Here is a 15938-nt window from a genome sequence, read left to right on the forward strand (position 1 = left end):
TGGAAAACAGGGCCATGACACATGGCGAGCAGTTCCGCTAGAAGCGTCGTTGCGTAGTATCTGTTGTAGGCAGACGATGTACACTTTAGAAGGAGGTGACACTGGTGCACCGAACACTGCTAATTGCATTTCGTTTGCACTGTGTGAGGGGCCTGGGAAGCACCGAACCCACCTACAGCCGCTATATATACCGTCGCCTGGTGAAGACAAGCATGGTCCAGGTACCCCGCTGAGACACGCATCATCTCTGAGAGGACAGCACCATGAAGACATCGACGCTCGCCTTCCTGTTCACTCTGCTTGCTGTTGCCAGCATGGCTTCTTCTTCCCCAGGTGAAACAAGCTTCATATTTCATCTATTCGGAGCGTCGCATCCGACTGTTGGTTTTGCGACGTACGATTTGGTTCTAGTTCTTTCTTGAGTATTTTCCCCATTTCATCTACATTTACATATATATTTCACAAGTTACAAAACTAAGCACAGATCGAAAGTAGTCACAAACATTGTTAAAAACGGTTTGTTTCATTGGAAATACATGTTTAGATGGCTACACTTGTTCAAATGTAGTAATCTGTCGAAACCTTTTGGTCCGAGACTTGGCGTGGCAATAAGATAAATCTTTTTAAAAATATTTGTGGATGCTCGCCATCACCCTCATCACTTTTTAACTGAATATCTGCGACAGAATTCAACAATATCCAACATCGATAAAATAATATTCCGGTGTTGTGTGTTATCGTGAACTATTCATTTGTAAGTGTGTTCGAAAGAAGAAAGTAGTTTCAAAGAGAAGATGATTATAGACTTTCATCATCGTGTCCTCCTGCCTTCAAGGAAGTTAATACGCAGTGAAGGCGTAAGTGGGATACAAACAATGACCGGGAAGCTATCACTGCTGCACGACATTAACATTTTGATAATCCTTCCCCCCTCCCTTCTCTGTCTGTTACCGATACGTATCCAGTCAAGCTAGCCCACCAACACTAGCCCTAAAAATGTTACTCATTAACTCTACCCATGTGAAACATATCTGTGAAAACTCTCTTTTGTTAGTCAAAGCGACACTTATCTCTGACAGTGTTAACCAAACGGGGGACTCCTGAAGAAGGTGCCAGGAGAGGAGTCGAAACGTCGATTGTGTTGAAAGATACTTGAAATGGCCTAAAAATTTAGATATGTCGTAACATTGAAGGGTTTTAGATTAAAACACTGTAAACATGTTTTCCCGCGATGGTATTTGTCCCCGAGTGTCTGCCAGTTCAGGGATTCAGCATCTCTGTGCCACTTTCCCACAGGTCAAACAAACCAGTGACCATTCATGCTGTCCGTCTTCGTAGGCTTTATACATGCGCTGTTCCTCCCACCTAGTACAGGTCCCACACACTTGAGCAATATCCTAGGAGAGTTCGTATTTGTGGTCTGTGAGAAATCTCATTTGTTCCCTGAAAGCTTCTTCCTAGCATCATAGCAACGAACTGAAATCAGCCACCCACTTTATCTGCGACTGTACGTATGCGATCACTTCATTTCTTATTCACAGTGATATCTATAAACGCATCATCATATTTCAATTAAGAACAAGAAAAGACAAACAGTTGTTTTCACTCGTCTATAGTTAGTACTACAGAGAGAAGATTTGAACTTCAAGAATAAAATCTAGGGTCCAAGAGTGGTCTATCAATTTGGATCAAAGAGTCCTTATTTTACAAATATGCTCACAACAGTTTCAGAGTGGCTCTTTGTTGCTATTAATAATATGTTAATTACGTGTTATTACTCACTCGATTGTGCCTTCCAGCCCCAGCGGAGGAGGAGCACCACGGCGACCGCCACGTGCGCTTCACGTGTGACGCGCTGAGCGCCTTCGGCGTGGCGGACACGGCGTGCGCCGTCCACTGCATCGCCATGAACAGAGGCTACAAGGGCGGACACTGCGACGAGGGCGTCTGCCACTGCCGCGAGTAGGGGACGCCGGCTGGCAGGCGTGTCTGCTTCGTCACTGAATTCACCGACAGTCAAAGTTTCTGTTTCTTCTTCATATCCAACACTCCTGTAATAAACTAATATGAATAAAGAACTTGTATGACAGTAGTTGATGTTTTATCACCAGACAAGAAAAATATAACTGAATTTTCCGTTGGTGGTTGCCAGAACAGTATTATAATTTTAGATAGGAAATAGTTCCTGAAGCCCTGGAATATTGTATTAATTTGGTCACGAACCAGTTTGCGATTTCTTAGGCCGTCCTCAGTCGACAAATGAATGTCGCAAACATAGATACAATGACGTGACATGTACACAGATGTAAATTGTACGGAAGATATAGAGTGTTTCCGTATGGAAGGATTATACCTTTTTATAATACAGATATAATTACATTAACTAAAGATGTAAATAAACTTTTTAGAGATACATACAACAGTTGATGGAAAGAATTTCAATTTAGATTTAGATCTTTTATTAATGACTAAAACTTGTTTTGAAAGAGAGGAGAGACTAAAATTTGTTTGGTTATTTAATACTAAGCTAGGATTCTGTGTCATATGTTTGATGATTTCTAATGTTTGTAGCAGGGTCATCTCTCTCCTTTTCTTTACACAATGTAAAACTTCACGTTCTACATCATACGAGGGTTTTTCTTTTACCATTTCACTGGAGGATGTGGATTCTTTCGAATTTCTACCTAGATTATCTGAAATTTGCCATTATATGTGGTTTAACTGTAACGGACAGTTAGAAAAATATTTTACGTATTTTAACTCTTAAAGAACGATGTAGACCAGTCGACTAGTCAATGAATGAATATCGTGTAGGTAGGGCGTCCCGTCGGATAGACCGTTCGCCGTGTGCAAGTGTTTCGATCTGCGTCACTTCGGCGACTTGTGCGTCGATGGGGATGAAATGATGATGATTAGGACAACACAACACTCAGTCCCTGAGCGGAGAAAATCTCCGACCCAGAAGGGAATCGAACTCGGGCCCTTAGGATCAACATTCTGTCGCGCTGACACTTTTTTGTCTTTTTGTTTTTCATTTTATTTTATTGTATTTTTTCTTTTTTCTTTTTTTATTAGTTTTTGTCACTTTTTTTCAATGTCAGGCGTACCACCCTTGCTGACATACATTTTGTTGTACTACTGCGTAAATAGTGTCTACAATGTCCATATGTTGACAAATAGTGGCTAATTAGAAATGAAAGACATGAAGACATTGCGGATAGTACAAACACAAAAGAAACATGCTCCTGTAGCAATGAAATGAAATTCCTGTCCGGGGCGACACCTGCTCACAACCCGACGTTCGATAGAGCAAGAGAGCCATCTATCGACTCGTCCTCCAGACGTGGGTGTAAGACTGGGTCGTCTTCTCGAAATTAACTAAGTGTCCGTAAGTGTGTTCGATGTCTATCTCGGCTTCTTCGTCTATCTCATCTCTCACCCGTCACACCCCATCTGGCCGGCGGGTCGGTAAATGTAAGTCGCCTGTAATTAGCGAAGTCTTGCCCATATTTCTTATGCTCTTGCAACTTCGTGTGTCCATCCAGGAGAAAATGCCAAAAATCAATTTTGTCCTTTTCCGATTCTTTAAACACGTAGCCCACCACAATTCCCCATACCCATGTCACTGCATTGGTTTTTTGGACTGGAATATAAGATTCTTGGGGGGAAAAAAGTGTGTATGAAATTGTGTGAGGGGCGGAGCGTAACAGGAACGCCAATATCTGTTGTGCCAAGTGCCACACTGGAGCCGTCCCACTACATGCTAAACGATGTTCATCAGTGTCCACTGCTGCGCAGCCTAAACACAGTGGAGTGTCTGCCAAATGAATCGCGTGCCGCCGTTGATTCGTTGCGAACTTTCTATTTGCCACCACATACCATGTTGAGCATACCGACGTTGGGAGGTAAACGTTCCGTATAACGTGCCATATCTGTCGCCATTTCTTGTCTGGGTACTTCTTATCCAGGGTATTCTTGGGACACCGGCGCAGTAAAAGTTGGTATACATCTCGCGTCGCCGGTAATCGTGTTGTTGGGAAGGAATCTCTGACACAGCTATGCTTATTTTTTTTAAAAAAAGAAGGACCTGAAATGTGACATATTCGGTGAAATATGGCCCACATTGACTGGGGGCAGCATTGAAGTGGGCGCTAGTACATCGGCCAACGCACCCGATATATTGCGAAATTGACCGCGCCACTCTCGGAAAATCGTACTGACGAATAACGCCCGTGCCTTTTCATATACGTTCACTAGACCAAGTCCCAAGTCCGCCCTCGCCAGGTGGTAGCGTAAGCGTTGTGTAATGGATCTTAAACAGGTGTCCCACACTCAAGTAGGTTCCGAAAGTTGCTTGTATCCGTGATGCCACTGTGCGAGTTAAAGGCAGGACATGCGCTACGTGAGTGAGTCTCGGTGCTAGGTGTATGTGAACATAGGTCACCCTCTGAATCATATCGAACGCTCTTAATTTCTGTAACAGCACCATTGTCCACATCAGCATCAATATGCGTTGGTAGTTATCCGCTGCTGTCCGCTGCACATCCGTGTGGAACGTAACACCTAAACATTTTATTGTCTTAACTAACATGAGCGGGCCTTCTTCCCCCGGTTGTAATCCTCGACCGACATTCATGCAGCATGATTTCTGTAGATTAAGCACGCTTCCTGCCGCCAACCCGTATCGCTGTATCCATGCCAACGCCGTACGTACTTCGTCGCCTGTCCGTGCCACCAGCATCACATCGTCAGCATAAGCGCGGCAATGAAATGTCAGTTGTGGCAACGGCACTCCCTCCAACCGTCTTCGGAGACCATATAGACAGGGTTCCAAAGCCATTGCATACAAAAATATCGAAAGTAGGCAACCTTGACGAACTGACCTTGAAATAAAAATGTAGTCAGTGCCCCGCCCATTCACCGAGACCTTTAATCGCACGCCGTGTAACAGTCGCATGATCACTAGAATGAAGGCCTGTGGGATTCCCAATCTGCCCATCACCGCATGCAAAAAGGTATGATCCACTCTGTCGAACGCATGATCGAAGTCAATAGCGACGAGTGCCCCACGCATTCGCCATGCCGCTGCTAATGAGATGATATCTCGGTAGTCACCGAGCGCCGTATGTACGTTACTCTTACCGCCGAGGCAAGTTTGATCTATGAGGAGTCTATCATAAATTGAAGACCGCGGGCGAGCCCCAAGGATGCACGCGAAAATCTTATAGTCGCAAATCAAGAGAGTGAGTGGCCTATAATCTCCTGGCCTTCTGCCACCGCGTGGTTTGGGTATTGGGATGATGATACCCTCCGTGAATTCGCAGGTATCTCAGTCTGCGGTAACAGGAGTTCGTTGCACATCTGAATCCAGGTCCGTCCCATGAGGTATGCAAAAGCGCGGTAAAATTCAATTGGGAAGCCGTCCTGTCCTGGGGACTTGTTCGGAGCCCCCCTGGCAATTGCATCTGTCAACTCGTCTTCTGTTATCCCTGTGATGAAAGTCTCTGCATCCAGTGGTGGTCTTCTATCTGGCATTTCCGAGATGACATCATGCAGTGTCTCGTGGTTCACTTGTCCAGGTCCATATAACTGGCGGAGATAGTCAGTAAACATATGCGCAAATCACGCTGGTTCACAACTTGCTGGTCAGTTTCAGAGATTAGTTCCCTGATCAATGTCCTGCGTCGTCGTTGGCGTTCACGTACTACGTGGTGCATGGATGGGGTTTCGGCAGCAACTGTGTCCGCCTGGAGTGTGTTCATCAGGTGTAGGGCGGTGTCATTAAGCGTCTATCTGCTCCCCCGGCGCTCCTCACCACACTAAGTTGTTCAACATTTCCCGACCCCTTCCGGCCTCTGGCCAGGACTATCCTCAATCGTCGCGTTCGTATTTTCATTCTGTTCCTGTTGGTCCATTTCTTCCGGAACTGGTCGAAGGATGGGAGGCAAAGTTGTCACCGCTCTGATGTTGGATAATTGTCATCTCCACTTCAGCCTTCCATTCACCAGAAGGAGAGTTCAAGATATCGCCGCTGTGCAATTCCTGCATCGTCATCTCGGTATCTGTTGAATCCTCTGGCCTCAGGTCATACTGTCGTTGTCGTCCACTGTCCCCTTGGGACTACGGCTATTGTCAGCAGAAGTCAGTCGACGCTTCTTTCTTCTCTTCGGCGAACGCTGTTTCCGTTGCCTTGCTTCCGCATCGGCTGTTTGGGCTGCATATCCTCCGTCTTGGGCCTGTCCTATCACGCTCTTGGTGGAAGCACTGGCAGCCACCACGGATGAGCTGCGTCTCTTGTGTGGTGTCCTGTGTCTGTTGTGGTGGAACCGGTGGTCGGAGTTCCAGTCCGTTGGTGTCCATGTTCTCTATAGGGGGCAGCTGCTGGTGCCCATCGGAAATCTCCCTCATGTCGCCTCTCAGGGCTTCCGCAAAGGTCAACGGTAAGACAGTCATCTGTTGTGGCGCCTGAACGTCATCCCGTGGGGTTTGCACTAAACGGCGCTGGAGGCATTCCTATCGGACGTGACCTTCTTTCCCGCACCCCGAGCAAGTGCGAGGTTGCCCGTCATAGATTATAATCGCTCGACAACCTCCTATGTAGAAATAAGAGGGGACGTGCTTTCGCAGTTGCTGGAAATAAGGAACGTGCTCTCGTAGATGCGCCCTCAGTCTCCATTTGGAGATAGTGGGTGTTGCGTACAGACTATAAGAAAAGTGATCGTTATGGGTATGTGCATGGAAGCACATGTGCTAATGATTTTTGCGTTGTGCGTATTTTAACTGCAGACAAAGAGTCCACAGGAAGTTATGGATGGCGTTAATTATGTTGAAAATGTTGCGGGTACAGACGCATGGGTGAGAGGGTGAGAAAAGAAATAGGTAAAGGTTTTGTAATCGTTGTGGCCGGGCTGTAGAGAGAGCATAGTTTCAGGAACTTGTGCCAGAGGTTCAGGAGGTTCATGAAGTTGATGATATTTGCGATGTGGTACGTACTGAAAGTAAGAGAAAAGTCATTTGAAAACTGATCTTTCTCAGCGCACAGTGGAGGTTAATGGGCCATTCTTCTGCCTAGGGAAGATTGCTGCCAATGACACAGTGTCACAAGGTTATCCTGTCTTGAACGTCGAACCAATTGAACCGTGTACCAAGTCTTTAAGCTTTAACTCGTGTGCTCTAGTGTTGGAGTGTGTAAGGTAGCAGAACACTGCAAAAAGTATTCAATCTGTAATGTGGTTTTTGTGTGAGCATAGCTGTAGAGATGTGTTTCCTGGGAGAAGTTAAGGGAAGCTTTTGTTGCAAAGACAAAGTTTCAATGATGGAATATGCAGAGACTTAAGAAACCACAAGGAAAACGAGAAGTAGTGTTGAAAATGAACAAATTATTGAGTAAGACGGTTCCTTCTTAAAGTTGTTTTGTTAAGGAATTTTGTTAAGAAGAAAGAGTTTCGTAATATAATTTTTCTAGTTCGTTACTTAATGCGTCAACGTCTCTGGATGAAAAACGAAGGAAGTCCAGTAGGCAATCAGCAAGTCAAGAAGGACGCATTACCACGAAGCAGATGCGCCAGTTCTTACAGCATACCATGAGGAACCACTGAGTACGGTCATCCCAACGAGTGCTCGATCGTAATGGCTATGACTCTGTTTCCTTTAATATCAATCTACTTTAGGCAGAACTAACCTGACCAGTTGATTTCACACTGTATTCTGCTTAGCATATTGGGTTAATATTAGGAAATAGTAATTTTTTTAATAAACAATGAACGCTGTGGTTCACGCAAGGTTAGAATACAGAATATCAGAGTGTATTGTGCACATACAGGCCTACGACAAAAATATGCAAAAATAAAGCGAAATGCATACTTGAACATATACGTAAATGCAGATGTTAGCAAAGACTGTAGGTGGTGCTTTTGCATATGACCACTAACGGCAACTATTTATTGTTGTGCCGGCCGGAGTGGCCGAGAGGTTCTAGGCGTTAAAGTGTGGAGCCGCGCTACCTCTACGGTCGCAGGTTCGAATCCTGCCTCGGGCATGGATGTGTGTGATGTCCTTAGGTTAGTTAGGTTTTAGTTCTAAGTTCTAGGCGACTGATGAACTCAGAAGTCCCATAGTGCTCAGGGCCATTTGAACCAATTTTTTTGCATTGTTGTCAATACGTTGTATCTGACAGTCGCGATCAGAAAACTGTTCTTTGTAGTTGTGAGCGCATTATGCCGTAATTAAGTGAATTTGAATATGGGCAGTTTTTTGGTACTAGTATTTTGTGCTTCCATAACTAAGATAACCGAAGTGTTTCGAGTATCAAGAAGCACTGTATCGAAGATTTATACCGTATACAGAGAAAGCGCAAAAACATCATCTGCTAAGTAACAAAGTGTACGAAAGCGTATGTTGAGTGTTCTTGACAGACAGACACTGAAGAGGATTGTGACGAAAAGTAAGTGGACTATGGCTGCTGAAGTCACTACAGAAAACATAGCACTTGCAAACCCTGTCAACACCAAAACAACAGGATCTATATAAGCAGCGAATTGCAAGGCTAGTTCTCATTAGTTATTCAAATATTGGCAACAGGAAAATGTACAACCGAAGCCATACGGAGCAATGGAAGAAAGTACTTTGGTAGGATGAGTCTTATTTCACAGTGTTTTCAACGTCTAACCGTGTTTACGTCCCAAGAGTGGAAGGTAGCAGGTGTACAGTAACGATTTGGGCAGCCATATGGGTACCACGGTTACTTTGCAAAGTCGTGTTAATGCCAAGGATGATGTGACTGTCTTGGTTGATCAGGTCACTCCTAGGATTGAATGTTTGTTTCCCATTGGCTTGTTGTGTTGCAAGATGACTGGTCCCTTGAACACACTTCTCGCATCGTCCAGGGATGGTTTTTTGAGCACGATGAAGAATTGTCGCATTTCGTCTGGCCACCTCAGTCACCAAAAAATGGTTCAAATGGCTCTGAGCACTATGGGACTCAACATCTTAGGTCATAAGTCCCTTAGAACTTAGAACTACTTAAACCTAACTAACCTAAGGACATCACACACACCCATGCCCGAGGCAGGATTCGAACCTGCGACCGTAGCAGCCCCGCGGTCCCGGACTGCAGCGCCAGAACCGCACGGCCACCGCGGCCGGCACCTCAGTCACCAAATCTCAGTATTTTTCAGCGTTTGTGGTCTACTTTGCGTGATCGCTGTTTATATTGAAAGGTTTATTTGTAGGTGTAAATAAATGTAAGCACTAAAACTAAAATAAACCTACGTAGAAAGTTTGTGTTTCTGTATTAATTGCATGTATTTAAATCGTAATATAATGTAAAATTGTAATCAAATCTTAAAAGTGAGAGAGCGTAGAGATGTTACAGATAGCAACTGTATTTTTTAATTTGGGAATAATGTATCAGACGCAGCGCAAGCGGAGTCAACAGTCCTATTTTTTTGCAATCAGCAGCGCCGAAAAGATGCGCAGCGAAGTCTTTTGAACATTTTCCACGTAAGAGGCTTTCAGAAAAGGAGGTGACTAAGGAAAAATGACAGTAAAGTTGCCTTCAATTGTCTACTTGTAAATAAACACGAGCGAAATCTGGCTCGCCCTTTCTCGATATCTCTCTCTTAATGATCGTTCCCTCGACTGATTTTGTACTTGAAAAATATTTTTAAGGAGTGTAAAGTATTTATCTATGTAACAGTGTCGTCAATATATGAATAATTGTTATTGTTTACCAATGTACAAAATTCAACAACATTAACCTTTCTTGCCAATTTGTCTCTAATTCAGCTACGAGAACTGGAAGACTGCCGACATACCGATGGCTGGCCGCTGCCGAACGTCATTGATGTTCGAATTTGTAGCAACCACTTGTGCAACCTTGAGATCTGTTAATCCGATTTGTAAATGCAGTTTCCGGGCAGCACTTCTGTGCATAACGCGTAATATTAGTAATCGGCATACTACCAACAAACGATGTGCGCTTTCTGTCGATTCTACGGTATGAAAGCTGGTTAGACAAAATCTTGAATTATTAATTTTCTCTCTGTTAGTGGTGAATTTATCCGTGCCGTTTGATAATTAAAACATCATTTTTTTACTTGGTTGGTTCTTTTGATTAATGGCACATCAGTCAGTTTCTTCTTTTCAAAATTTATTTTTCAGTTACCACTAAAGAGCGCCAAACAAAAAATAGAGAAAACTTTCTTTTTAGAAAATAATAATTCAGTCTGTGTCATCGTCGCCTGAACTTTATTTCGCAGGAAGAATGACGCAACAGTCCCTTGAAAACCATATAAGATCTGTATTCTGAGACGACTGGAAGATGTTTTGAATGCTAGCCCTTCTCCTATACCATATAAGGCGTGGTAACGTCTTGCGTTTCTGATGCATCCAACTTTTGTCCAACCCCTATTTGTCGAATTGTGAAATGTGTTGTGAATAATATTTACAGAAATGTCATCATGTGACGATCCAGTGAACCGAAACTTCTGAAGGGGAGAGTAAATTTGTTGCGCCACGGTTCCACCCGTCGAAATGGTCTCTTTGGGACCTGCCCAGAAAAGGATGTCAGAAGCAGGGTCACAAGACACCTCAGTGACTAGTTACAGAACGTATATTCAGTAGGCTGACACTGCATATGTTGACAACCAGGGCTTCTGAAAGGAGGTCCTCCGGGACTGTGCTGATATGACAAGAAAACTGGAGTAATGACGTAATGGTTGTCCAACGGTTGGGCCTAGCTCCTTGACCTTGGTAGACAAAATCGCTACCGTTTAAAAACCAGTATCACACTAGCTTTCCGTATATACTGCCAAATTTAGACAGTCTCAGTCATCGACAATCAATAATCACGAGAGAAGGTCCACGCAGTCTCCGAGCTGAGATGCGTCAGCGAGCTACCACTGGACGCTGTCTTCCCCAAGTGCAGGCTGCTACCAGTACTGAGTCAGGATCCTGTCGACTCAGCACCATCCTATCTGCGGGCCCCTCTCTCGGTGACTACCATCTGCTGCTGCTGGCCGCCTTCCTGCTAGGCCAGTTTTGGAGCTTGGGCCCTCTAGTTGCCCAGACGTAATCGCTCGAGTAGGGAAACACCGCCGTCGTTCATCTCCCCGTGCGGGCACACACTGTCGCTGTTTACCATCGCCCTGTACGTGCACACGCCACCGCCATCTGTCATTCTGAGGACCGCGATGTGATCCTGCCTGGTCCTGTACACTTCGTGCTGCGCGACAGCGGCATGCCAGTTGCTGCGGAACCCTTGCGCTGTGCGATACGCACCATTAGACTCCGTTCCCGATTTAGCGCTACAGCCGCCGTACTGACGGCGTCACTTTGCCGGCTGGTGCCATCACCTGAAGGGGCAACAACGTCCTGTCAACCTGTCGGACCGCTGCCGACTATAGCTCAGTTCATTGGTCGAGGACAGCCAAAGTCACGGATTGCACTGGCCCTTTCACAAGACTGCCTTCGCTGCTGTAGCATGTTATGAAATAAAGGTTTTTTCCGACTAGGACAGATAACCTTCTGACGCCTGGCACCACGCCATTGAAGCTACGACTAGGGTGATGAATTGGAGATATTCTGCCCTTTCACACCTAGCCTCACCGGCCGCCATACCGGTCACTCACATCGGCCGCTACACGACATCAAATATCTATTCTACTGATCAGTAGCTAGCTAGCTGTACACATATTTAAGCATTAAAAGGCATGAGGAAACTTTTTATTCTGGGTATGCGTACGGTGTACCGTAGGCCTCTAGAAGAGCGTATTGTTCCAAAAACCTTCCAGTACTTTTCAAAAAGGGACGTCGAATAGATGTGCATAACTATAGACCTATATCTCTAACGTCGATCAGTTGCAGAATTTTGGAACACGGATTACGTTCTAGTATAATGACTTTCCTGGAGACTAGAAATCTACTCTGTTGAAATCAGCATGGGTTTCGAAAAAGACGATTGTGTGAATCCCAGCTCGCGCTATTCGTCCACGAGACTCAGCGGCCCATAGACACGGGTTCCCAGGTAGATGCCGTGTTTCTTGACTTCCGCAAGGCGTTTGATACAGTTCCCCACAGTCTTTTAATGAACAAAGTAAGAGGATATGGACTATCAGACCAATTGTGTGATTCGATTGAATAGTTCCTAGATAACAGAACGCAGTATCTCGTTCTCAATTGAGAGAAGTCTTCCGAAGTAAGAGTGATTTCAGGTGTGCCGCAGGGGAGTGTTGTAGGACCGTTCCTATTCACAATATATATAAATAACCTTGTGGATAACATCGGAAGGTCACTGAGGCTTTTTGCGGATGATGCTGTAGTATATCGAGAGGTTGTAACAATGGAAAATCGTACTGAAATTCAGGAGGATCTGCAACGAATTGACGCAAGGACCAGGGAATGGCAACTGAATCTCAATATAGACAAGTGTAATGTGCTGCGAATGCATAGAAAGAAAGATCCTTATCATTTAGCTACAATATAGCAGGTCAGCAAGTGGAAGCAGTTAATTCCATAAATTATCTGGGAGTAGGTATAAGGAGTAATTTAAAATGGAATGACCATATAAAATTAATCGTCGGTAAAGCAAATACCAAACTGAGATTCATTGGAAGAATCCTAAGGAAATACAGTCCGAAAACAAAGGAAGTAGGTTACAGTTCACTTGTTCGCTCACTGCTTGAATACTGGTCACCAGTGTGGGATCCGTGCCAAATAGGGTTGATAGAAGAGATAGAGAAGATCCAACGGAGAGTAGCGCGCTTCATTACACGATTATTTAGTAATCACGAAGGCGTTACTGAGATGATAGATAAACTCCAGTGGAAGACTCGGCAAAAGAGACGCTCAGTAGCTCAACGGGCTTTTATTGTAGTTTCGAGAACATACCTTCACCGAGGAGTCAAGCAGTATATTGCTCCCTTCTACGTATACCTGGTGCGCTGTATCGGAGTGGCTGGGCATCAATGGTATAACTCCGTCAGTCAAAGAAGTTACGAAATCAGACTTACAATGAAAGAACACAAAAGTTAAGAGGGTGGTATTAATGCTTCAGGCGTTCTACATTGTCTTCCATCACTTACGCGGGAGAAAATCTCGAAGACTTGATTTAGAGATTTTCAGCTCGTTGTTGGATTGCGATTTGCGAAACAACTTTGACGCGCTGTGGCCGCACGCCCACTACTTAACACTTTATTCTCACAACTGATTAATTGAATGCACATAAGTTGTTTACACTTGTTATATCAAGCCTTTAGTAACCACGAAAGCGTCACATGGATGCTCATCCAACTCTGGTGGTAGACGTCATAAGAGAGGAATTGTACACCATGATGTTAGCAGTAAAAAAAAAAAAAAAAAAAAAAAAAAAAAAAAAAAAAAAAAAAAAAAAAAAAAAAAATTGTTCAAATGGCTCAGAGTACTATGGGACTTAACATCTGAGGTCATCAGTCCCCTAGAACTTAGAACTACTTAAACCTAACCAACCTAAGGACATCACACACATCCATGCCCGAGGCAGGATTCGAACCTGCGACCGTAGCGGTCGCGCGGTCCCAGACTAGCCGTCAAAGACAGGCATCGTACATAATAACGTGGACTAGTGTTAAACTCCCGAGAGTCAATCAATATGTTGCTCTACATATACCTCGCGAAAAGACCATAAAGATAAAATTATAAAGATTCGAACTCACGCAGAGGCTTGTCAATAATCAATGTTCCCGTTGAATCATCGCGTCTAGAAAAGGAATGTGCTGAAGTGGCAGCGGTACATAAGATAGCCTCCGCCACACACCATCAGGAGGATTGTGGAATATGGATGTAGGTGCAAATACAGATGTTAGTGTACTTCCCTTACAATTACTTTTGTGTGGTCAACCCACTTTAGATTCCTCGCGATGATTACTGCTTTGTGTTTTACTGCTATTGGTGATTCCAATGATTTATCGCCAATGGTGTAATGGAGCAATAAAGGATCAGTTCGTATATTAACGTACAATATGTTGTATATAGTTACGTTCAGAGTAAGGTGCCTGTCGTTGCGCAAATCATAGTTCCCCTACAGGGCTTAAGTATATAATATCTCAGTTAAAACTTTCAGAATTAGAGGTAATGATTTCTAAGCATTTGTAGCTGTTGTAACGATTCAGGTGATGACGTAACAACACTGTTTCCATTTGTGAGGCGATCGTTACAGTAGTTATAGTCCTTAAAGTTTTGTAATCTCTGTCATATTCGACTTACTACGGTGTAGCACTTGCTCATAAACCAGTTAACATGTAAGTGCATAATAATGAGATCGGCAAAACGTTACAATTATTCCAGAATTATCATCATAGTAGGAGGTACGTTACATTAACTGACTTCCATAAATTTCCAAACAAAATTACACGCCGGAATGCGCAGAGAAATATAGCTTTATAAGTGTTTCTGCCGTTCTACGCGCTTGTAACAGAGCAAAACGAAAATACAAAGTTTTTGCCAAGCTTAACGCTGAGTAACAACGCCGCTAATGCTAATTTTTTCTTAGCTTCTTACAGCAATCTGATGTTTCTCGCAAGTTTAGTTACTCGTAGTTAGTTATCTACATGTTACGTGGATCATGATTTCGATCTTTCGCTATAATAAGAAAAAAATAAGTTTGACAATAAATTATAGCACACTATTTCAGCAGAAAATATGGCAGCACCTGAGCTGGATGTCACGTGTTACAGGTCATCGTAAACGCCTCAGCATTACATATAATGTCAGATTTAGAAGATTAAAATGCCAAATAGTTGACTTGCTTTTCCTATTTTCAATCACTAATGTCTTGTGACATCATATTCTGGGGTAATACGTCATTGAGTAAAAATGTGTCTGCTGTACAGAAGCACGAAGTAATGATAATGTGTCGTGTCCATCCTACAACTGTTGAGTCCACCCTACAATCTCTTGTACACAGCTCTTTGAACACTTCGGCATGCTGACAAAAGTTTTATCAGTACATTTACAATTTACTCGTTTATGAAGTTTGTTGTCAACAATCAGTCACAACAGCATTACTAAATATGGTACTATTACACTTCAATCATTGCTTGCGTGTTTATTTTAGAGAGGGGGACGCTGAAAAGATGTACATAAACTTTAATCATCGTTTGCATGTTAGGTTGGTTGATTGGTTGGTTTTTTGGGGAGGGGACAAAAGAGCGAGGTCATCGATCGCATCGGATTATGGAAGCAATCCTGTTGAAAGAACCTCCGCATCTGAGCATTATAACAGATTTTGAAAATACGGCTTCAGTTGTAAATTTTGTTTATTATCACGACCGGTTTCGGGCTCTCATAAGGCTATCCTCAGGTGTCACACTGGAAATAGCAAGAGGCTGGAGATAATTTTCACATGCCGTAACACATATAAAAATTACTAATTAAAAAAATGCGTCTCAGGTCTTATCTCATGTAAGCCTTGATTAGTTGTCCACTGTTCGTTAGCAGGTTTCAAACTGACCCAACTTTTAATGTTTCCTTTTAGTGCTATTGCTGCTATCTATTGATTGGCATATTACCTTCTGACAGCATAGACTGTAATGTTCCGCTACTTTCCCTGTTTATCAGTAACGAGAGTTTGTAAATAGGAGTGGCAAATGTGTATGTTTTTTTTAAGTGATGGCTGTGGCGCGTTGTTCCACGTTGCCACTAAATTTAAAACTTATTTGCCACTCATGTAAAAGAAAAGTTTCATTGTGCTTTACGGTTTATATAATAATCTTATATCGCAGTTACGCTCAGTTTTACCACAGTTCTGTACTGACCTGTTCAATACGCTCCTTTACAACGCATAATGAATGCACTTCTAACATATTTTGTGTATTTTATGTAATTTTCTGTTTTCTTCTTCATTTTCAATGTAAATCACTAAGTCAAATTGTGAACGGCCAGGCTAGTGGCCCCGACTTCAT

The 15938-nt window shown here is 43.5% G+C and overlaps 1 protein-coding gene across 1 annotated transcript; it reads left to right on the forward strand.

The window, feature by feature from the left end:
* Positions 1-218: 218 nt before the first annotated feature.
* LOC126336321 (defensin-1-like) lies at positions 219-2092 on the forward strand. The gene is made up of 2 exons (XM_049999882.1): positions 219-333; positions 1800-2092. Exons 1-2 carry the CDS (start codon positions 264-266, stop codon positions 1964-1966), a joined length of 237 nt encoding a protein of 78 aa, XP_049855839.1. The 5' UTR covers positions 219-263; the 3' UTR covers positions 1967-2092.
* Positions 2093-15938: the final 13846 nt, after the last annotated feature.

Source organism: Schistocerca gregaria, chromosome 2 (assembly GCF_023897955.1).
Source record: "Schistocerca gregaria isolate iqSchGreg1 chromosome 2, iqSchGreg1.2, whole genome shotgun sequence".
In the NCBI taxonomy this organism is placed as follows: Eukaryota; Metazoa; Arthropoda; class Insecta; order Orthoptera; family Acrididae; genus Schistocerca; species Schistocerca gregaria.